Source organism: Aspergillus thermomutatus, assembly GCF_002237265.1.
Source record: "Aspergillus thermomutatus strain HMR AF 39 chromosome Unknown NODE_203, whole genome shotgun sequence".
Taxonomy (NCBI): Eukaryota; Fungi; Ascomycota; class Eurotiomycetes; order Eurotiales; family Aspergillaceae; genus Aspergillus; species Aspergillus thermomutatus.
Window position 1 is genome coordinate 32,588 of NW_020798252.1, and position 21,590 is coordinate 54,177.

General features: G+C 51.0%; 8 protein-coding genes across 8 annotated transcripts; 5 read left to right on the plus strand and 3 right to left on the minus strand.

Moving 5' to 3' along the window:
• Nucleotides 1-71: 71 nt before the first annotated feature.
• CDV56_104338 (alpha-N-arabinofuranosidase) lies at nt 72-1,957 on the minus strand (the record flags this gene model as incomplete). The annotated part of the gene is made up of 7 exons (XM_026757957.1): nt 72-970; nt 1,030-1,129; nt 1,183-1,271; nt 1,334-1,348; nt 1,401-1,513; nt 1,587-1,781; nt 1,851-1,957. The coding sequence occupies 7 exons, from the start codon at nt 1,955-1,957 to the stop codon at nt 72-74; spliced, it is 1,518 nt and encodes a 505-aa protein (XP_026611832.1).
• An 868-nt stretch (nt 1,958-2,825) lies between these two features.
• On the plus strand, nt 2,826-4,664 carry CDV56_104599 (sugar porter family MFS transporter; the record flags this gene model as incomplete). Its single annotated transcript, XM_026758218.1, has 7 exons — nt 2,826-2,852; nt 2,906-2,933; nt 2,989-3,085; nt 3,142-3,333; nt 3,387-3,630; nt 3,685-3,941; nt 4,001-4,664. 7 exons carry the CDS (start codon nt 2,826-2,828, stop codon nt 4,662-4,664), a joined length of 1,509 nt encoding a protein of 502 aa, XP_026611833.1.
• A 455-nt stretch (nt 4,665-5,119) lies between these two features.
• CDV56_104785 (PSME3-interacting protein) lies at nt 5,120-5,955 on the minus strand (the record flags this gene model as incomplete). The annotated part of the gene is made up of 2 exons (XM_026758404.1): nt 5,120-5,697; nt 5,790-5,955. The coding sequence occupies 2 exons, from the start codon at nt 5,953-5,955 to the stop codon at nt 5,120-5,122; spliced, it is 744 nt and encodes a 247-aa protein (XP_026611834.1).
• Nucleotides 5,956-6,778: 823 nt separating this feature from the next.
• Nucleotides 6,779-7,855, plus strand: gcy1 (putative glycerol dehydrogenase Gcy1; the record flags this gene model as incomplete). Its single annotated transcript, XM_026758542.1, has 4 exons — nt 6,779-6,801; nt 6,864-6,992; nt 7,056-7,304; nt 7,360-7,855. The coding sequence occupies 4 exons, from the start codon at nt 6,779-6,781 to the stop codon at nt 7,853-7,855; spliced, it is 897 nt and encodes a 298-aa protein (XP_026611835.1).
• Nucleotides 7,856-8,352: 497 nt separating this feature from the next.
• Nucleotides 8,353-9,779, plus strand: CDV56_105054 (uncharacterized protein; the record flags this gene model as incomplete). The annotated part of the gene is made up of 2 exons (XM_026758673.1): nt 8,353-8,405; nt 8,459-9,779. The coding sequence occupies 2 exons, from the start codon at nt 8,353-8,355 to the stop codon at nt 9,777-9,779; spliced, it is 1,374 nt and encodes a 457-aa protein (XP_026611836.1).
• A 2,235-nt stretch (nt 9,780-12,014) lies between these two features.
• On the plus strand, nt 12,015-12,972 carry CKB2 (casein kinase II subunit beta; the record flags this gene model as incomplete). Its single annotated transcript, XM_026758958.1, has 2 exons — nt 12,015-12,398; nt 12,472-12,972. The coding sequence occupies 2 exons, from the start codon at nt 12,015-12,017 to the stop codon at nt 12,970-12,972; spliced, it is 885 nt and encodes a 294-aa protein (XP_026611837.1).
• A 1,865-nt stretch (nt 12,973-14,837) lies between these two features.
• CDV56_105561 (putative eukaryotic translation initiation factor 3 subunit EifCh) lies at nt 14,838-16,156 on the plus strand (the record flags this gene model as incomplete). The annotated part of the gene is made up of 4 exons (XM_026759180.1): nt 14,838-14,845; nt 14,904-14,943; nt 15,031-15,500; nt 15,577-16,156. The coding sequence occupies 4 exons, from the start codon at nt 14,838-14,840 to the stop codon at nt 16,154-16,156; spliced, it is 1,098 nt and encodes a 365-aa protein (XP_026611838.1).
• Nucleotides 16,157-18,239: 2,083 nt separating this feature from the next.
• On the minus strand, nt 18,240-21,418 carry CDV56_105814 (uncharacterized protein; the record flags this gene model as incomplete). Its single annotated transcript, XM_026759433.1, has 4 exons — nt 18,240-19,583; nt 19,657-19,781; nt 19,834-20,679; nt 20,821-21,418. The coding sequence occupies 4 exons, from the start codon at nt 21,416-21,418 to the stop codon at nt 18,240-18,242; spliced, it is 2,913 nt and encodes a 970-aa protein (XP_026611839.1).
• Nucleotides 21,419-21,590: the final 172 nt, after the last annotated feature.

The following is a 21,590-nucleotide window of genomic DNA, read 5'->3' on the forward strand; positions in this document are numbered from 1 at the left end:
GACCGAAAGAAATCCGAAGAAGACAGAACGCAATGAAGAAGAAAATTCGGGTCGCCTTCAGAGCGCCCAACTTACTCAGCCTTCCATCTGAGTAGAGTGAACGAGTGCTTGGGAAACCTGTAGGCACCCTTGCCGTCCCAAGTGCTTTCCGTCACGCCAACCTCCTGTTTTCCCTTCATGTTACACGCCGAGATACTGTCTCCAGTGACAGTGAATACAGTGACCCCACCAGTAGCCCCTTCGAACTTGCTCTCGATGTCCTTTTTGTCGCTAATGTTGACGACAGCAACATTGACATATCCGTCCTCTCCCAAAGTGGCACTGACATCGAGCCACGGAGTGTCCTTGACGGTGCGGACCCATTTGGGAGTCGTTTCGCCCTCATAGGTACCGCAAGAAACGTGTGGATTGATGGTCCAGCCTCGCATATACTTGGAGAATAGGTACAAGGGCCACCAGGTAGTCTGCTTTACGATACCATCCTTGGTCGTCATCAGGGGGGAAATCACATTGACGCTCTGTGCAATACAGGCCATTCCGACGTCCTTGCTCTTACGCACAAAGACGTTGAGCCAGACCGCCACGGCCAGAGCGTCGGAGAGGGTATAGCTTTCCTCGGCGCCCTTGCTGCCCTCAGCGCGGATGGGATCCCAGACGTTCCACTCGTCAAAGCAGATTGTGGGCCGCAGCTGGTCAGGAGGAATACCGTTCTCAATCATGGCAAGGTCGATGAGGGACGAGGTAATCTCAATTGCGCGTTCAGCGGCGAGGGGAGCAGTGACGTTGGGGAGATGGGATGAAGAGGAGGTGTAGAGGTGGATACTGTGCATGTCAATGAGAGGAACGCTGCTAGTAGAGAGAGGCGAGTGAGCCGGAAGCAGGCAATGCTTCAGTGTGTAGTAGTCCCACGAGGCAGTGCCGTCTTGACCACAGAGGATCAACTTCAGAGTAGGATCGAGCAGTTTCAGAGCTAGAACGTATATTAGCATGACGATTTAGCTCTTGCGGCGTTGAAGCGAATAATCTCACCCTTTGCCCATTGGTAGGCCTTGTGAGCGTACTCCTCCTTGGTCATCTGCGCAACCTGCCATGGTCCCCAGACTTCGTTACCAAGAGCCCAGTATTTGATCTATAGGGCTGATGTTAGTATCTGGCAAATGACCAGTAGCACAGGCGACATACGTTGTAAGGCTCTTCACGGCCATTCTTTCTCCGGAGATTGGCATAGTAAGTGTCTCTTGTGCCGTTACAGTACTCAACCCACGCAAGAGCTACACTCAGATTAGTATCATGATTATCATCTGGACTGAAGTACAAGGCTGAAAAGCTCTACCTTCATCAAGAGTTCCTGGAGACAAATGTCAGCATTGGCAATATAGAACAGCTGGACCGTATCATACCTGTTCCAAAGTTCAAGCAAAAGTAAGGCTCTGTTCCAAGAAGCTCGCACCACTTCAGGAACTCGTCTGTTCCAAACTGGTTGGTCTCGGTTCCCAGCCAAGCCAGCTCAGGTCTGTAAACCAATGATTTGAGTTATGATTTGCTCAAAGAATAATTCCTGAGGCTCTTGCAGGAGGTGAGGTTACCTTGCAGGCCGTTGATCTTTTGGACCGACACCATCAATCCAGTGATATGTAGCCATAAAATTACCACCAGGGTAACGAACAACAGGAATGTTCAGCTCCTTGAGGGCTTCCAGTACATCCTTACGGAAACCATTTTCGTCCGACAGAGGATTGCCTGGGTCATAGATGCCTCCATAGATGCACCGGCCCATATGCCTGAGACCATAGATTAGCACAACTCTCGGAGCCGCAATGTCTTCAGCGTCAGGCATGATTGGATCCTACTCTGTGAACCCAGCATAAATATTAGGGTTGATCTTGGAAATGCGTCGAGATGCATGAACGGAGATACTAGGAGTCTCCTGGTCATTGAGCTTCGTGAAGGTAGTCATGATGGGATTCGGCAGTCAAATTCCGGAGAAAAGAGTCAAGTATATACAACAACAAAAATGCTCAAAGCCCAACGGGAGCGATTGGCAGGGAGAAGAAGGAATAACAATGAATCAATGTTATCCCAGGCAGTGCCACGGAATCGTCTCGATAAGACGCTCCGGAACTCCAGCTTGTATGCTGGATTTATCCTCAGCCATTGCTCCATTGAATTGGGCAAATTCCCTGCGGGGGAAATCCAGGCCTCTAAGCGATGATTTGACTCATGAGCAGATGACAAGCGCCGTGGTTGATGGCAGCAGTTGGCTAACTTGGCTGGGGATTCCTTCTGTGCTGTCTGCTTAGCGTTGGAACCGAGGCAACGCCACAAGTTGTTCCATCAATCAGCTCGCTTGCTCTCTGGTAATGTTTCTTGTTAGTCTCTTCGCTCCAATTTGTTGCTTTCAGACTTTCAAACTAGCTCCCCGCAAAGTCCAGGTGTGTCTTTGGGCTTTTTCTTGCCATGGAATGAATCCGACTGACCTTGCTCCATGATTTGTTGCTTTCACAGTCAATAAAGCTGCTCAGGATTCGGAAGTTCCGCGTGAGGTGATCGAGAAAACTTGCCCTTTCGGCAATTACTCCACCGGATTTTCGTGTTCGAAGCTTCGTGATAAATCTGTACTGCACGGTTATCGATATGGCGTTGACTTCATTTCGTCGCGTGGTGCTACAAGTTGATTGCGTGGACCCGAACCCCAGCACGGAGTAGATATCCTTAAAAGGGCCTGCGGAGCACCCCAGAACGATCTTTTATTCTCCGCATTTGTTGTCTTTCCCCAGAGTAACAGTCATTGTTGCTGTCAATCAAGATCGTTTATTGGTGTGACCATGCGTTTGAGTCCGTCGTGGTACCAGGTATGTGATGGCAATGCCTGAGGTACTTGACTCCATACTGATCTGTCGGCTAGTTCCTGGTGGGCGTCTTCGCCTCCCTAGGTTCGTTCCTTTATGGCTGTATGTATACAATCTGCTGGACTTTGAGTGTTCACAGTGCTGACCGGCTGGTGTCAAGATGATTTGGGTGTCATTGCAGAAGTCATTGCGTGCCAATCTTTCGAGTCAAAGTTTGCCGCAGATGACACGCAGACGTGAGTGTATCTGCCTTTGCTGTTTAGAGCGCACATGAAGCCTGACTAGCACCTAGTGGATTGGTAGTGTCCATGTTTACGGCGGGAGCTTTCTTCGGGTCAGCGTTTGCCGGTCCCAGCGGTGATTATTTAGGACGGCGATGGACCATCACGATCGGTTGCCTCTTCTTCTGCCTTGGAGGAGGTCTTCAAACTGGTGCCCGGACGATTGCCTACTTGTACAGCGGAAGATTCTTCGCCGGGTTCGGGTAGGTTGAATGCCCTCAAGCAGGCATGGCGACCTTTCTAACGGAGAACCTAGGGTTGGTTTCCTCACCATGATCATCCCTCTGTACCAAGCCGAGATCTGCCATCCGAAGATTCGAGGCCGTGTGACAGCTTTGCAGCAGTTCATGCTGGGTGTCGGTGCGCTGTGTGCTGCGTGGATCTCATATGGTACATACGTCGGATTTCATCCATCGAACAACGCACAGTGGCAAGTTCCACTTGGTCTGCAGATGGTTCCTGCAGTCTTCCTAGGTCTACTGATCATGTTCTTCCCTGAGGTAAAACAAGATGGAATGCTTTTCTTCCAGAATACGATGCTAACGCAAGAACAGTCACCTCGTTGGCTCATTGACCATGGCTTCAACGAAAAGGGTCTGCAGACTCTCGCAAAGCTCCATGCTCATGGTAATGAGAATGACCCATGGGTGCGCGCGGAGTACAATCAGATTCAAGAGAGCATTGTCTTTGAGCACGAGCACGAGGCCAAGTCCTACACTGAGCTGTTCACTTCTCGGTCGTCCTTCCGCCGCCTTTTCCTATGCTGTGCTCTGCAAGCGTCTGTGCAAATGACTGGTGTCTCGGCTATCCAGTGAGTGTGCACCATGTGTGACAACTAGCAGTGGAGTTCTGACATTAAGAACCCTGCAGATATTATTCCGTGACAATATATAAACAGATCGGCATTTCGGGCGACGAAACGCTCAAGTACCAGGCCATCAATTCAATCATCGCTTTGGTCGCCCAGTTCCTTTGCATCCTGTTCATTGATCGTCTCGGTCGTCGCTGGACTCTCATTGGTGGCAACCTGGGCAACATGGTCACCTTCATCATCGCATGTGTCCTGCTGGCGCAGTTCCCTCCTGAAACCAACAACACCGGCGCTCACTGGGGCTTCATCATCATGACCTGGTTGTACAACTTCTCCTTCTCGTGCACCTGCGGTCCCCTTTCGTGGATTATCCCTGCCGAAGTATTCGACACGCGGACACGTTCGAAGGGTGTCTCCATTGCCACAATGACATCGTATGCGTTCAACACCATGATCGGTCAAGTCACGCCCATCGCCATGACAAATATCCGTTATCGCTACTACTATCTCTTCATTATTTGCAATTTCACTAATGCACTGTTTTTCTGGCTGCTCCTGCCTGAGACCAAGAAATTGCCTCTCGAGGAGATGAACTACCTGTTCTCGCATGCCCCCTGGATCGTACCTGGTTCTCGCAAGGAGGATTATACCCCCCACGACTTGGAGCGCAAGCTTGAGGAACAGGAAGAGAAACAGGCTGCTTTTGCAACGCACAAAGAGTGAAAACTTCTATAATGACGAGAAGAATGCCGCTAGTCGGGGAGTGAGAAACAAGCTGTTTCCACATCCCCATGGCACGTTGATCGAGCAATGTATGTCTGAGATGGGGCGAGGATGTCTGGTATTTTGGTTTTTCGTTGATATTTTGTCAACGAATCGAGAAATGTCCGTGGTCTATTCAAGCAGGTTAGCTTTTTGACCCATGTCTCAGGCGTCATGATGAACAGCAAGTATGAGTAATAATTATGTGTTTCCTTGAGTGCCTGACTGCAACTAGAAGAACGTAACGCAGCATTGCCATCTGTATTCAACAGAAGTTTAATAAATTGCTTCCTTGGAGGTGGAACCTAACCGGGTGTCTGTTGGATAATTTCACATGCCAGTGTTCCAAGACAGATGGAGAAACTATTCCAACCAAACAAATGTAGTTACTGTGTGAATAAGTTTGAGATGCGTATTCATTCAGAGTCAGAACTATACCCGGCTAACCCGAGGGACAATGTAGATGACTTTGCTGCTGGTGCTGCTGGCGGACTTGCATTCGCTCCTTGCGTATCTGGCGTAGACGCGGTCCCCGAAGACTTCGTCGTCCTGGCATCCTCTGCAATCGGCGGTTCTCTAACAGCGGCTGGTGTTTTGCTGTCTTTCGAAGGAGATTGCTTTTTGGGAGCCTCTGGTTTAGTTTCGCTGGGCGAAGGCTGTTCCGCAGCGCCTTCAATCACGGATTTCCGTTTCTTGCCAGGTATCAGGAGTTCTTTGTTTTTATCCCGTCGCCTCTTCCGTGCAGGAATCTTCCAGTCCTCTCCTTCGGTGGACGGCACTACATCTGCTGATGAGTTTTCTAACAGAGCTTTCTCTGCTTCTTCTCGCTGCCGACGGAATAGTTCGAGTTGTTCTGCGGTCTCTTTCTTCACGGCCGCTTCTTGGGCCCGCGTCGACTCCATAATGGAGTCGAGGAACTCCACTTCATCCTCGTCCAGAGACCGGAACTGGTTCTTGAGTTTTATCTTCTCTTCAAAGGCTTCCTGCTTGGCCACTACGCAGCAGAACAATCACCCTAACATGTCAGCCCAAATGGCATCTGTTCAAGAGAGCCGCAAGCTGCCTTAGCGAGATGTGGTAACTTACTCTTGTTCTGCTGCAAGACCTCATACAGACTTTTCCCACCCTCCTGCTTGCCTAACTCCGCCTTGCGTCTCCGCTCCTCCTCCAATTCCTGCTGTACTCGACGCCATTCATCATCACGCTCTACTGGCTCCTGATCGGTTCCGGCAGACACGAAACCGGACGACATCTTGACTTTCCCCCTTGAGATGGGAAGCTTCGTGTCTGTAAATGCAGGCTACTCTAGGAGTAATGCAGGTGTGACACCAAATACGTGAAAAGTCTGTTGTATTCAGCAATCGATAGAGATACCTGATTCAGGAATATTCGAGCTTAGCAGAGTTGCGTCGTTCGGCGCTGATGGTGAAAGAGATTCTTGAGCTTGCTTTGTGGTAATTCTGTGATATACTGGCAGAAACCAAGGCGGTGAACTAACCATTGTTGCCATCACCGCCTTGTACTCTCTTAATCCAATCCATTTTAGGCAAAATGTATGTGGATGCAGGCCCACTCACCGGACTTTTGCCAATGCAACATTGCGAGGTCCCAGGGCCCAGATAAGCTGGGGCTACTCCAAATCGTGCAGATGGTTTACAGGCTGAAACTGAAATGCTTATGACGTTCCTGACCTCTCGTCCTCGCTGACTAACGATTGAATCGATAGATGCCATTCTTTGCAAGGGATCTTCAAACCTTGTCTTTCGATAGGTGTTGCTATTGCTCAAACGAAGAATGCCCGGATAAAGAGGCATACCGCTCGGATAATTGCTCCTATGCTGGCCAGACATATCTAGGGATGCCCCCCACTCTTTTGAAGAGGGGCAATAGCGTCATAGCGTCCTGCTTGGACCTGCCTAACCATGCGGTTCCTCGTGGCTCGGAGCTCAAAGCAGCTTATAAATCCCTCTTTCACCCCTTGTCTTCCATGTTCTGTCCCGAGAGCATCGTTCCCTGCTGCAGCTACATTCCAATCCAGAACATCAGCTAGTATATTCTTCGTTCATTCGCGCAAAATGTCGACTCTCGAGCATACGAAGTACGTGATCATGAGAAGGTGATGTGCAAGAGAGTTGCTTCGCTAACATTTCCAATCTGTAGAAAGACCTACACCCTGAACACTGGCGACAAGATTCCCGCCATCGGTCTCGGTACCTGGCAATCTAAGCCCAACGAAGTCAGAGAGGCCGTCAAGATTGCTCTGTTGAAGGGTTATCGCCATATTGACACGTGAGTTGATCGTGTCTCTGTTCATCATGTCATAGAAGTTCTGTGCGGACTGACCAATCTCAGTGCCCTCGCCTACGGTAACGAAGCTGAAGTAGGCCAGGGCATCAGGGACTCGGGTATTCCCCGCGAAGAGATCTGGATCACCACCAAGCTCGATAACACATGGCATCACCGTGTCCAGGAGGGAATTGACTCGTCTCTCAAGAGCCTTGGTGTCGATTACGTCGATCTTTACCTTATGCACTGGCCCAGCTCGACTGATCCTAACGACAAGTCCAAGCATCTTCCTGACTGGGACTTCGTCAAGACATGGTAAGCCTTCGGAGTTTTCCATCAAGGAAGGGTGTTATAATAACAAGTACCTTAGGCAAGAGATGCAGAAACTGCCTGCCACCGGCAAGGTCCGCAACATTGGTGTTTCCAACTTTGGTATCAGAAACCTTGAGAAGCTTCTCAATGATCCCAGCACCACGATTGTCCCCGCAGTCAACCAGATTGAACTGCACCCAAACAACCCCTCGCCTAAACTAGTGGCCTACAACACTTCCAAGGGCATTCATTCTACCGGCTACTCTTGCCTCGGCTCAACCAACTCTCCTTTGTATAAGGATCAAACTCTCTTGCAGATTGCGGAAAAGAAGGGTAAGACCCCTCAGCAGGTTCTGCTTCAGTGGGGTCTACAGAAAGGATGGAGTGTGATCCCAAAGTCTGTCAACAAGGGGCGCATTGAAACCAACTTTGAGCTCGATGGCTGGGATCTCACAGCCGACGAGGTAAATCAATTGGATAACCTCAAGGACCGTTTCAAGGTCTGTGGTGACAGCTGGCTGCCCGTCAAGGTTTTCTTTGGTGATGACGAGTAAATGTTTCCTAACTTATGATGCCCATATCATGTGAAATATCGCTGCGTGGCTTACATGTCTAGATATCCAATTGATAGATAGAATTGCTTTATATATCCGCTCAATTATTGAGAGTTATTTAGAGAGATTACAAGCCAAGCTTATCACCATAACTCCAGTCAATTTTAGTTTGAACTGAATCTTCAACGCTCTTCCTCTCCAGCATTCACAGTGGGATAATCCTTATCATTAAGTGTGACAGATCGACTTACCTCAAATAGATGATGTGAAGTGTCCAACTCGAAATTAATTCTCATATCTAGATGTCAGTGGCAAGATCTCTCTAACAATAAGCACGTGGCGTCAGCAGATCAGGTGCTGCACCGCCACCACGGTGCGGAGTCACCGATCCCCAGGCACCTTCATTCATCATCCGTTCTCCCATCATCAATTCATCAAGAGGATGATATTTCCATCCACCTTTCTTCTTTAGAAGCACCCTTTCCATCATCACCAGGATGCCGCCTTCCAGTGGGCACCTGTTGCTCCCGAAATTCTGGAGAGCAGCAAGGTAAGTTCGCTTCATTGCATGAAGTGGTATACTTCAAGTCTAACCTCTCTCAGGTTTGCCTATGAGAAGGCCCTGAAGACCCTCAAGGCAAAGTTTCCTGAGCCAGCTCAACAAGTCTCGCTTCGGCTTCAACCAGCTTATGCACGTATTCCTACCCGTCAGCCCATTAGCCGAGCTGCCGCTATCCGCCAATCCCGCAGCAATCGCTATTTCTCTACTCGCGCTGCAAGCTCCTTCGTTTCCTCTCTTCAAAATGGCTTGCATGGGGAACGCGCAGCGTATCGTTCCTCCCGTGTTGCAGCTAATGTCGGTCGCTTGACTAGTCGTGCCCCGTTTGCGTCGACTCTCCGCCCTAACTTGACCGGCGGCACCCTTGGCCGCACAGCTGGAGGCTATGTCATTGGTGCTGGACGTATTGGTGGTGCCCGTTATTTCTCGCATGGTCCAGCTTCTGCTGCGCAGGTTATCAACAATGTGTCAATGGGTGTGCGAGCCTTCTTCCTCTCGGGCCAAAAAGCCAGATTTGACGGCATCGACCCTATCACGGGACAGAAGAGGTACAAGGCTGTGAGCGTGCTTCAAGATCGGGTTGAGCGTGAAATGGCAGCGATCTCTCGCATGGCTCCCGGTTCTTTCATCGACTTTCAGATTTCTCCAACCATCACAGCTTTTGGACTTCAGAAAAAGGCTGCCTCTGCCGGTGTTCACGACCTGGAAACACTGAACTTGGACACCTTGTCCCTCCTATCTGCCGACGTTGCACGTGCTTTGAAAGATTTGGCTGCCGTGCTTAATGATCTCAAGCGTTTGTCCACGCTGGGTGATCTGCCTATCTTATTACATGACAGGTCGACCATCCGAGTACGATTTCCAGGGTGCGATGCTGAGACGGTTGAGCGACTATGCGACGAGGTCGGTGTACAGCGAGGACGGGTTAGCCAGGATGAGGACTTCAACCTCCGGACAGGAGCTGATCTCGCTCTCCTCTTCCCATTTGCTCCTAGCGTATCGGCTTCTTCGGATGATGTGGCTGAGTTCTTTTTCCGACAAGAAGCATCGAAGGGACAATCTCCTGATGAAGTCGATTGGCAGGCAATGATGACCTCCGAGGATGGGACAGGTTACTCGCCTGAGAATCCTCGAAAGTCGAGCAATGGGTTTAGTTTCGAAGATTCTCCAATTTTTGCCGACAAGAATCCTTGGGTATCATCCTCTTCAGGATATTCCAGCATCAACGTCAGCGAACTCGGCGATCGTGCCTTCTTTCCTGAGGTTTCCAGCGCCGGTTTCCCTGAAAGCGCGTCAGAGTACGAAGGAGTCGAAGGCATCCACAGGTTCTTAGCTGATTGTGATCGTGCCGAGCACTTTCGTTAAGTGATTTTCTTTTCTTCTCTGTCGTTCTATGATCTCACAGACTTTGACAGTCGTTTCTTTTCTTATCTCATAGGTAACATATTCAAATCTAATTGACAAATCAATATTCAGCAAGTCCCTCCGTAGTTTGGACAATATCCATCGAGTCGAATAGTTGATTTTTGCGGCCATACCTACTGTTGGCTGTAGCAGTCACTACAAGTGTATCTCGACTACTCCGTAGGCTGGAGGGCCTATTCTGTGAGCCTAATCACGCCAGCCAATTTAAGTGCCGAGACAACAAATGCTCTAATATTACTATACTCCGGTTCTATCCGGGAGTCAACCAAAAATCGCCTCGGATACCGTGTTTGAAGATTTATCTAGATATAAATTATAGATTTAATGGAATGATGTGGTTGCAATGGAAAAACCCTCATCCCCGCCTTCTCATCACCAAAGCGTCAGTAGAGCCAGATAAATCGCCAGAGGACCGCTTATTAGAGCCAGTATAACGGATGATAGTCTCTGCTGGTCTCGAGGGGAGGAGCAGAGGAGATAGGTGTGCACAACACAGGTAAGTACAGCAGCAGCAGTTAATTTTACTATAAATCATTAACATCATGATCAATGCTTTGCAAAATGAAACATTTTCAAGAAATAGACAACATACTAAGCCTGGCCTGGATTGTCTGTTCGGGGCTGAAGGTGGAGAGGATAAGAAGCGCGGAGACAATGTTAGAACATGTCGCTAGAACTGGTCGAACACTTGGGTCAGTGAAATTGTCTTATATGTACTAGATATGTGGTGTAGTGGCTGTCAAGGTCTTTACCAGCTGAACTTGGTCCGCGTCTGGTACCCGGGAGGGAGTCTTTTGGTTCCTGTTGTGTCATTGAAGGCGTTTCTGATGCTGAACTCTTGTTATCGAGAATCAAAGGGCTGGCACTCGCTTTCCCCCTTTCTTTTTGAGGGGAGGGACTAGACTGGGGTCTTGATGAGCCAAGGACACAAGGTAGTATCGAGGGATAGGCTACCATTTTTCCCTCCCGTATCTGCTGGATAGTAAGGGACAGCCTGCGATCAGCAGCGTAGGCATCGGAGTCCGGCCTACCACTGACACGGGAGACGAGCTGGTGGATGCTTTCGTCTGGGTTAAGCCCGGTGGTGAGAGTGATGACACTTCGGACACCTCTGCTGAACGCTACGATACGCTGTGGACTCCAAGACGCTCTCAAGCCAGCCCCTGAAGCCGGCACCTGGTTCCAGGTATGTTCTCAAGGCAAACCCATCCAAAATTGTGGCTGTGCTAACGAATAGAACACAGGCCTACTTTGAACAGCTTCTCACGAACAGCAACCCCTTGTTCTAGACAAGGCGAGAGGCTCACTGGACAGTTTGAATCGATAATCTCTTTGTATATATTCTTCTCAGCAGAAGCTTTCTGTATATAGCACTTTCAGTTAATGACCATGACCTCAGAATATCATGTGGATCAAGATATGCAACTTCTCTCCTCAGGTTCTTCTAGGCGTAATGCAAAGAACACAGACCACTCCCATCACCTATCAGCGTCTAGAAAGAGAATGATGAAGGCGGTGATTCAAGTCAGGCAAAATGGTCACCGCCAACCCCGCGCTAACCAGAAGAGTGTGATCCACTGATAACAGTCGAACAGAATGAAGAGAGACACACTGCGACTACTATCTGACATTATCTCACATTCTCTGTTCCTAACACTTTGATCGCTGTCCACCTTTTGAGAACTGGCTTTTCTATGCTCTGAGGAGAGTCTTCTATAGCTGTACAGTTCTGGGAGCTCTGTTGCTCTGGGGCTGCCAAATCCAGCCTTCTCTCAGTAACTGCTACAGGCAGAGCAAACCAACACCACTTCCTTCCCCTCATTTCTTCGTTGAGTCAAAACTGAAAACATGATGGAGGACTTCAACAGTGAGACTGATAGTGATTACACTAGCTACTGGAGAGATTGGGTGAGTTTGAATCTGTTTCCTTCAAACCTAGGTACTGTTGGAAGGGTGATGCGGCTTGGGTGTTGATCTGAGGAGATGGGTCGTGGCTGCCCTCAGTGGTGACGCCGAGTGAAAACTTGTAACGATGCGATTGCGGCTGGTGAAAACTGTCAGGCCTCTCCTAGAGAGCTTGGTGGTGCTCAATTTCACCTCATGCACACCAGCATCATTCTATCACGCATCCACTACCCCTTCTCCTCCTCTACATCCTAACCCCACCCTTTCACGATGGCCGAGTCTTCGACTAGTGAGGACCTTTTCGCTCAGGCTCGGGGCAATGAATCCAATGAAAGATTCTACAACCTCTGTTTCTGGGGACGCAATCATCCTCCATTTCCGATGCCTTGCTCACAGTATACCACGCAGTTTATCTCCTCCCGCGGAAACGAATATTTCTGCGAGATCGACGAGGAATACTTGACCGATCGCTTCAATCTTACCGGCCTCAACACCGAAGTTCCTTACTACCAGTATGCGCTGGACCTTGTGACCGACGTCTTTGACCTCGATGCGGATGATGATCTACGCGAGCAAATCGAGAAGTCCGCCCGTCATCTCTACGGCCTCGTTCACGCTAGATACATTGTCACTACTCGTGGTCTTGGCAAGATGGTATGTGTCATTGTCACCAGAACACCATGTCTGATTGTGGGCTCTATAGCTGACCTCTTCTTTCCTTGTTTAGGCTGAAAAGTACAAAAATGGCGACTTCGGAAAATGCCCCCGCGTTTTGTGCGAAGGACAGCACCTCCTCCCGATGGGCTTGCACGATATTGCCAATCAGAGCACTGTCAGACTCTACTGCGCCAAGTGCGAGGATATCTACAATCCTAAGTCTTCTCGTCACTCCTCTATCGACGGCGCCTACTTCGGTTCTTCTTTCCATAGCATCTTCTTCCAGGTGTTCCCCAATCTGGTTCCCCCCAAGAGCACTCGCCGCTATGAACCTCGTATCTACGGTTTCCGCGTGCATGCCAGTGCCGCTCTGGCCCGCTGGCAGGATCGCTATCGTGAGCAAATGAGAAGCCGTCTTAACGAAGCCGGTGTCGAGGTGAAATACGCCGAAGACAGCGAGGTGGAGGATGACGATGAGGAAGACTCTGAGGGTGAAGACCAGGTCTCTGAAGTCAAGGAAGAGAAGGTTTTGGGTGATGCTGCCTCGGGTCGTATGGACTTGGGCAACTGAATCGCCCTTCACCATCTATCCAAAGGAGCTCCGCACATCTCGCGTCGCGCTTCGCGACCATCGCAAATCGCGCCGAGTGCGAACGGTCCTCTTCATCTTTCTGATACTTTGCCACCAGCTGGTTTTAACCGAATACCAGGCGTATTACGGAGTTTTCATTTTCCCTTTACATGTAATTGACAATCATGATGATGAACACTGGGTGGGCGTTGGCGAGTTTTGAAAACGGCTTCCCCCCTTTCCCTTCTAATGTGTACTACTTTCACACTCTGCCTTGTTCTAGGACATCCCTCCGGACGTCAATCGAGATGAAGCAGGAATTGGCGAAATTCATGAAATGACTTGTGATAGCCCAGCAGACGCTTTCTTTGACCATCTTCTCTATCTTGTCGTATCGTAGCGTAGGACAAGTCAGTAGAGACTCGAACCAGAACATAATCTAGCACTATTGAGGCAACGCTATTCTTTCTGTAACTCTGCTAATGTATGAGCAATGGCCCTTGCCAGCTCGTCTCCCTTCATCCAGGCGTCATCATGATCACCTTTAAGAGAGAGCATTTCAACTCTTCTCTGGCCACTACCTTGCGGTGCGCTGTTCTCCCAGCGACTTAGTGCAGCTTGCATGGCCTGCTGCTGGGCAGCGTCCACAAGCCCATCTTGAGGCGAGTGCGCCAGCACCGCCAGTCGACCAGACGTCCATCCTCCCTCAATTCCATCGGTGCCTGTCACAGACGCAGGGGAGGCCGCATTCCACACCGCTTCGTCAGAACCAAAGGCCCCTTCGATAAACTCTTGATACGCAGAAATATTCCGATGAGTATCACGCAGAAGTCGTAAATCATAGATACCCGCCATCCCCAGTATCGCCGCTGGAGGAGAAACAACAGCAGCAGTGCTGTCCCGGAACACCCCCATCACGGATTGGAATGCCAAAGTCGCACCAGCGCTATGTCCGACGAGGATATACTTGGTTCCGAACCCATACTTGCGCTGCAGAAGATCCAGAGCTGCTTGCACGTCGCGAATATGGTCGGGATGTTTGGCATTGCGGTATTCAGTAGGATCAGTGTGATCGGGACTCTGTGGGTGACTCGGATGGGCACTCAATCGGTACTCGATCGATGCGAAGGCTGCGATGTGCGGAAGGGTCGTGGAGGTGTACGTTGGGGATGTGGTGAGGATGGACTCGGCCGGGGCGAGGTACGAGGCGGCTGTTTGAGTTGGGTCTCTCCAGGCTCCGCCGTGGATCAGTCTTGCCCACCGTATTGTCAATCAAGACTTTCTTGAGATCTGGGGGTTCTGGGTTGTATACATCACCCAATAGCCTGCATTGAGGCCGTCTGATACGGTGGAGATAGTCACTGTTTGGAGGTTGTGATCTCCATACTGAAGTGTTTCTGCAGGCATTTTCATGTTATATTTGAGCCTAAGAGGTCGTCCTCGATATACTGTTCAAGTACATCCAATGTCAAGAAAGATAGAAAGTGGCTTATCGATCAAGAGGGGCCGAAGTGGCATAGCTACTGCCGATTACTAGTGACATGGTCTCTCATGGTGTAGCGGCTCATTACTTCCGAGTTCAGACCATCATGATTGTGCGCATTTAAGACAGATAAGTTCTGTCCACGGGTACCATCAACAATGCGATAGAGAAATTAGTCACAAATCTATCCATAATGAGACACACCTAGTAGATGAAGGAATCGCAAAGTGATGTTGTCGTCTCTATACCCAGGGGTGTCTTGGCACGCTAAACCTATTCTGGCCTTAGGCGGTGGGAAATTGTTCAATTCATCCACACAAACCAACGCCGGCTATCAACCATCGTCGCTGTCAAAAGCATTCCCCAGCCTGCTATATCCAACATGGCGGAGTAAGTGATGATATCGCGGGAATACTATCAAATGTCTTTGACTGATGGATTCAAATAGGAACGAAACCCCCCTCACGGCCGTCAAGGTCGAGGCCTTGGTATGATCATCTGCCCCAGAAAAAAACCCACCCCGCTTTGTCCAAGCTGGTCAATGAAGAATTTATACTCATGCGACGCGTCTACAGGTGGTAATGAAGATTATGAAGCACTGCTCTCAAACTTTCCCGACGACAGCGACCGGTTCGATCGTTGGTATGGATGTTGGTGGAACCCTGGAGATCACAAACAGCTTCCCGTTCCCCGTCGTCGAGGTGCCTCCCGAGTCGCACTTTGACAACGCTGCTGCCAACCCTGCTGCCGCCGCTCCTCGCGCTAAAGCCAATACCGTCTACCAGGCGGAGATGATCCGTATGCTTCGAGAGGTCAACGTGGACGCCAACAACGTCGGTTGGTATACCAGTGCCAACATGGGCAACTTTGTCAACATGAACGTGATCGAGAACCAGTTCTTTTACCAGAAGGAAATGAACGAGAGGACAGTAGCCCTCGTGCACGACGTCAGCCGTAGCTCTCAGGGAAGCCTGAGCCTCAGAGCGTTTCGCCTGTCTCCCAAGTTCATGACGGCTTTTAAGGAGAACAAATTTACCTCCGAGGAGTATGTCTACAATTTTGCATCTTCAACACGACGCTTTTTAGACGATGACAACGTTGTGATGCTAACTGAATGATAGATTGCAAAAGTCCGGCCTGAGATACCAGGATATCTTTGTCGAACTTCCTGTGGAGATCCACAACTCTCACCTGATCACCTCCTTCATCCACCAGCTTCAGACTCCCAACATTCCGGCTCCTACGGATCTTCCCCCATCGCTGGCCGCTCTGGAATCCGGCCCCTTCGTCAAGTCGTCTATTCTCGCCCCCAACTACGACAACCTCACTCTTAGCATCGACCCCTTCCTGGAGAAGAACTGCGATCTGCTCCTGGACAGCATCGAGACTCATCACACTGAGACCAACAACTTCCAGTACTACCAGCGCTCGCTCGCGCGCGAGCAGCAGAGAATCAGCGCTTGGCAGCAAAAGCGCAAGCAGGAGAACGCTACTCGCGCGGCGCTCAAGCAGCCTCTTCTGCCGGAGGATGAGTGGCAGCGCCTGTTCAAGCTGCCCCAAGAGCCTAGCCGCCTCGAGAGCATGCTGAACAGCCGGCAGGTGGATCAGTACTCGCGCCAGATTGACAGCTTTGTTTCGTCCACAACTGGAAAGATGTTTGCGGTGAAGGGGAACCTGTTGCCCGGAGAGACCGCCAACTAGGCGGGTGGTCGGGCTCGTGATGATTTATCTCAACCTATGGGGATCTTGGGACTTGCATGACCTTACGGCGTAGGCAGGAAAAATTCTTATATTCGACTGTTAATATGTCTCCTGTTTGCTTATTCCATTTGACGAATAGAGTTACGGGTATGACCTGAAAGCACATCCCTTCTGAATTGACGTATAGCCTACTGTTCTGGGACTTTTCTAAACGCTGTCTGTTTTGAGATCGACAGGCACTTGAATGCACCAAGTACCATACCCTAACCTCGCTAGGGCATTTTCTCGCACGTGAGCAATGATGACCTCATGATGTATCGTTGCAATCGATAACCCGATTAGATAAGATAGACATCTCCAGGAACATGAATGCGACAGCTACAATGAGCTAACAGTCATGCATTTATGGTCTTCGATATTTCCCTTTTTCTTATTCTTGCATTTCATAGAATCATAACAGAACTCTAGAAGACTTTGCCGCAGCATTCTCTATGTACAACAGTAATTTCGACATCTGGATTGTGAGTCTCCTCCATACTGGGCTTGTATACGTCATACTAGTATACTCGAGCAAAACATTCGTTTCAATTTAACACCGACTATCTTACATACTTGCACGCTAAGATAGTTCTGCAGGCCGGGGCATTTGCTGCAGTGACCGTAGACTTCATCGTCTACCCCTTCGACACCCTCAAAACCAGAGTCCAATCGCCCGATTACAACCGACTCTACAAGGATGCAGCGACAGGAGCAGTGCGCCGAAAGGCCCTCTATCGAGGTTTATACCAGGGGGTTTGGAGCGTGGTCCTCTCCACAATACCAGGCTGTATGTTCTCATCCCTCTGTGTACCAGGCCTGAACGAAACCCAATGAAGAAACAGCAGGAGCCTTCTTTACCACCTACGAAGCGGTCAAATATACCCTGACGAACGCCTCAACGCACCGCCAAAACCAGGACGACAACCGTCTCCCCTTCACACACTCCCTGCCCCAACCCGTCATCCACGCAATCGCCTCCTCCACCGCGGAAATGGTCGCCTGCCTCATGATGACGCCCGCCGAAGTCCTAAAGCAGAACGCGCAGGTCGTCAACGTGAACCCCAGCAAGGGCAGGCGAGCAGCGAAGAACGCCACGGCGCAGGTTATCGCTCGGTTCAAGCATCGGCCCTGGAAGCTGTGGAGCGGGTACACAGCGCTGGTGGGGCGCAATCTGCCCTTTACGGGGCTGAATTTCCCCATGTTTGAGTTTTTCAGGTCGCATCTCGTAGATTGGAGGCAGAGGAGGAAGGAGGATGATGGGGTACGGACGCGGGAGTGGAATCCGCTGGTGGAGAGGGCGGCCCTGACGGGGCTGTCAGCCTCCGCGTCCGGGATGATCGCCTCGGTCGTGACGACCCCGATTGATGTGATCAAGACGAGGATGATGCTTGCGGCTAGTGGTAATAACAATGGTGATGGGAATGAAAGCACGAAGAAGAAGACGGCTGGCCGGGGAACGCTCAAAGTGGGTAAGGAGATCTTTCGCAATGAAGGGATCAAAGGTCTCTTCAAGGGTGGTGCAATTCGCGCTGCGTGGACGGCTGTCTCGCTCAGTATGTATCTGAGCATGTACGAAGGGGGAAGGTTCTATTTAGAGAATAGACGGCGGGAGAAAGATGGACTGGACAAACGGGTTGAAGTAGGTGGATCGAAAGAAGAGGCTGCCATCTAGTCAGTATGTGGAACTGGAAGCTCGATTCTGGGCATCACTGGTTTTGTTTCAATCGATTCGCTTGGGATTTTTGGCATCTTTAGAGCATCCTGAGCTGGTTTATAGAGTAGAGAACCCGTTCTGCACCATAGCATGGATTCATTTAACATATTGGCCAAGAGGGAGCAGAGTAAAGAATGAATTGCATCGCTGATTATACACACAAACTATTCCAAGTCTGCGATATATTGAATTTCATAAATTGTATCATGCCTTTCGAGGTATATCGTCGTCAATGGTCATTCTATCGTCCAAATTCATTCCGTCATTTCAATCATAAGTTTGAAATCGTCCCAGTATTTGCTGTCGATAATGTAGTAACCCTAGCAAGCATTATAGATTGGTCAGTTTCTTGAACCAACTGGACATCTTTGCGCCAGAGCTAGGCGGCGGCACAGGAGGATAGCGGCCGTCGTACGACCTCATCCCACGGTCCCGCTCATAATCTCCACTGCCAGAGCTGCTTTTCGCACGGTCAGATCGGCGAGCTTCGCGCTTCCTTGCGCGCAGCTCTTCGATCTCATCATCGTTGAGGCCCGGGTATCTGGCCCGGCGGCGAGCCCGGCGGCGCAAAGCACGTCGCGCCTCCTCGTCCGATGAGATGGAGTGTGCGTTTTGGTCGCCCGGAGGAAGTGGCACATCGAGCACTGTTGGCACAATTGGAGGGGGTTCAGGAGGATTAACCGCCTGCGAATCGACCCAGGTCGTGGTCTTATCCCTCCGAGCCCCAGACATCATAGGGGGAGGTCTGACCGGCTCCGGGGCTCTCGACCTTCGCCGTCTCGATTTCTCGCCTTCGTCTCCGGATCGGTGAGACCGTCGAGGTCTTTGTTCCACATCATGACGGTGGTCATGATAGTAATCTTCCGGTGCCCTCTCAAAAGCACGTGGAGGGCGCCGCCTGGATCCTGAATTGTATGCTGGATTTTCAAGCATCTCTGCCTCCCGCTGTCTTCTCCGTTCCCGCCGTTCTGCAGCTTTAGCTTCAGCGCGAGCTTCTGCCTCCCTGGCCTCTTGTTCCTCCTTGGCACGCTGTGCTTCGCGAGCCGCTTGTCGGGCTCGCCTTTCCTCTCGACGTCTTGTTTCTCTCTCTTCGTCTTCTCGGATTTGCCTCTCGTACATCTCGCGCTCGCGAGCTTGTTCTCGCTCTTTCCGCCTGGCCCGTCTTTCTTCGGCTTCTCGAGTCTCATCCTCCCGATACTGAGCAGAAGGCGCATGGCGTGATGTGCGGTGTGATCGACGTGCCGCTCTCCTAGCCTCGGCTTCCTCCACTTCTGCGCCTGCTATGCCTCCGACTGGCCCGCCATCGGTAACGAAGCCTTCGGCGTCGATATCAGGTTTCATGGAGCGGTGCCTCCTTTCTTCTCGCCTCAAGCGTCGGCCCTCGTCTCGCTCTGGTTCCGTCATGTACCTTGCATCTTCATCACGGTAAGAGCGAGATTTCCGACGATCTGGCATTTCAGGACGTGTGTTCCTTCGCAGCGAGTCGAGGAGACCCATGAAACCACCAGTGTCTTGTTTTTTCGGCAAGGTACTAGAGCGCTTTACGCGTCGTTCCCTCGGTGCTTCCACGAATGCCAGATCATCCGGACCCGACACTACATCTGGCCCTTGGTGGGTTTGATCTGGCTCGACCATAACCGCATCATCCTGAAATTCATAGGCTCTGGACCGCGACTGGTGTAATGAGAATATTAGACTTGTGAACGGTGCGACAATAAATATATGGTTTAGAATGATAATCATTCACCTTTCTACTGGATCTTTTTCTGGAGTCCCGGGATTCTCTCGAGTCTTCCTTCGGTGAATGGCCGTCTACCTCATCCCGATCGACCACAACAATATCGTCATCAATGGCGTACGGATCACGCACGCCTGAAGGTCATATTAGATGTCTCCTAAGAGGGTTGCGGGTCTGTTAACTTACTGGATCTTCTCCGCGTCCCACGCGGTCTTTCCCTGTGCCTCGATGCACCAACTCCCATCATCCTCGCTGCTTTGTCCGACACTTCAAATCTCTCGTCTGGTGGAGGTGTCGGGAATGCGGCCTCATTCATGTCGATGGACGGCCGCCTAGATGCCTGCTTAGATGCGGACGCCCCATGTCTACGTGACGACTTCGTTCTGGTCGGCGCAGGCGGACCGCCAAGGATGAAGTTGGAGAAGGCTGTCGCTCGGTCCTCTTTGCTTCCTCGTCGTTTGTCTCTGTCAGAACCAGAGGACTTCTCCGCCTCATAAGGCACCTCCTTTCGCCTTGAATGTCTGGTGGACTTTGACCGTACGACTCCGCCGGGTGAAGGCTCCCTTCGGCTAGACCTGACCTCCTTATGGGCTGATTTCCTAGAAGTGGGAGTAGCACCCCAGAAGCCCCATGAAGTAACACCTGGAGTTCGCTCAACTCGAGCACGCTCTTTCTTCGCTGATCTTTCTGGTGCCGCGGGCTCCGGTGGAGGAGTAGGCGGACCACCAGCATCTGCACCAGGCGCTTCAGCGGGTACATCTTCAGCTGGGGGCACCTCCATAGTTGCTTCAGCCTTTCTGGACTTGGAGCTTTTCTTAATTTTCTTAGTGGTCTTTAACTCCTGGGCAGGCGGCTCTACAGGCTCATCAGCAGGCTCGGGCTCGGGCTCGGGCTCAAGCGCCCGCTCTGGCTCTGGCTGAGGCTCCGGTTGCTGCTCGGGCTCAGGAACAGGTTCAGGTTCCGGTGGTGCGGGTTCTGGTTCGACTGCCTTGGCCTTCTTTTTCTTCTTTTTCTCAGTCTTTGAGAGTTGTACTGGTGCAGGTGCAGGTTCAGGCTCAGGCTCAGGTGCTGGTTCAGGTTCAGGCTCAGGCAGCACAGGTTCCGGCTCTGGCTTCGGCTCTGGCTCAAGCGCTGGTGCTGGTGCTGGCTCAGGCTCAGGTTCCACGAGCTTACCCTTCTTCTTTTTCTTCTTCTCGGCTTTTTTGGACAAAGGAGTCGGAGCCGGAGCCGGCTCTGGCTCTGGCTCTGGTTCAGGCTCACGCGGTGGATCAGGCGATGGCTCCGGCTCGGGTTCGGGAGCAGGAGGTGGAGGCTCCTGGAAGTCGTCCTCAAAAGCGTCTGGGAAGCTTCCCGGCACAGACTCCCGAGAAATCTTGGGCTCTTCGACAGGTTCAGGCGGGATCTCTACGGCAGGTTCTTCCTGAAGGGGTTCCGGTGGTGGTGCGGTCTCTTTAGCTTTTGCTTTCTCCTTCAGCCTCTCTTTTTTGGCTTGCTCGAGAGCTTTGATGCGCTCCGCAACCGAGAGCTTGGCAGATGACTTGGTCTTGGATGTGCTTTTAGGTGGCGGCGCGGCTGGAGCGGCTGGCTCGTCAATGACAGGCGGCTCAGGCGCTTCAGGCATGTCCACAAGCAAATCAGCAGGAGGCTCCGGGGCAGGTACAGGTACAGGTACAGTTTCTGGCTCTGATTCGGGCTCAGGTTCCTTTGCTGGTTCAATGAGCTTTGGCTTCTCCTCTGATTTCTTCCTTGTTGCCTTTGGTCTGGAGCCCATTGTGGCTGCACCGAGCGTTGCCCAAAATCCTCTCGCTGCCTTAGCAGGAGTTTCCTCCACGCCAAAGGATCCTTTTTTGGATCCTTTAGAAGGCTTGGTGCCACTATCCCATAAGAGATCCTCCGCCACCTCCTCCGGAACCGGGGGTTCGGGATCCAGCCCTAGTGAGGGA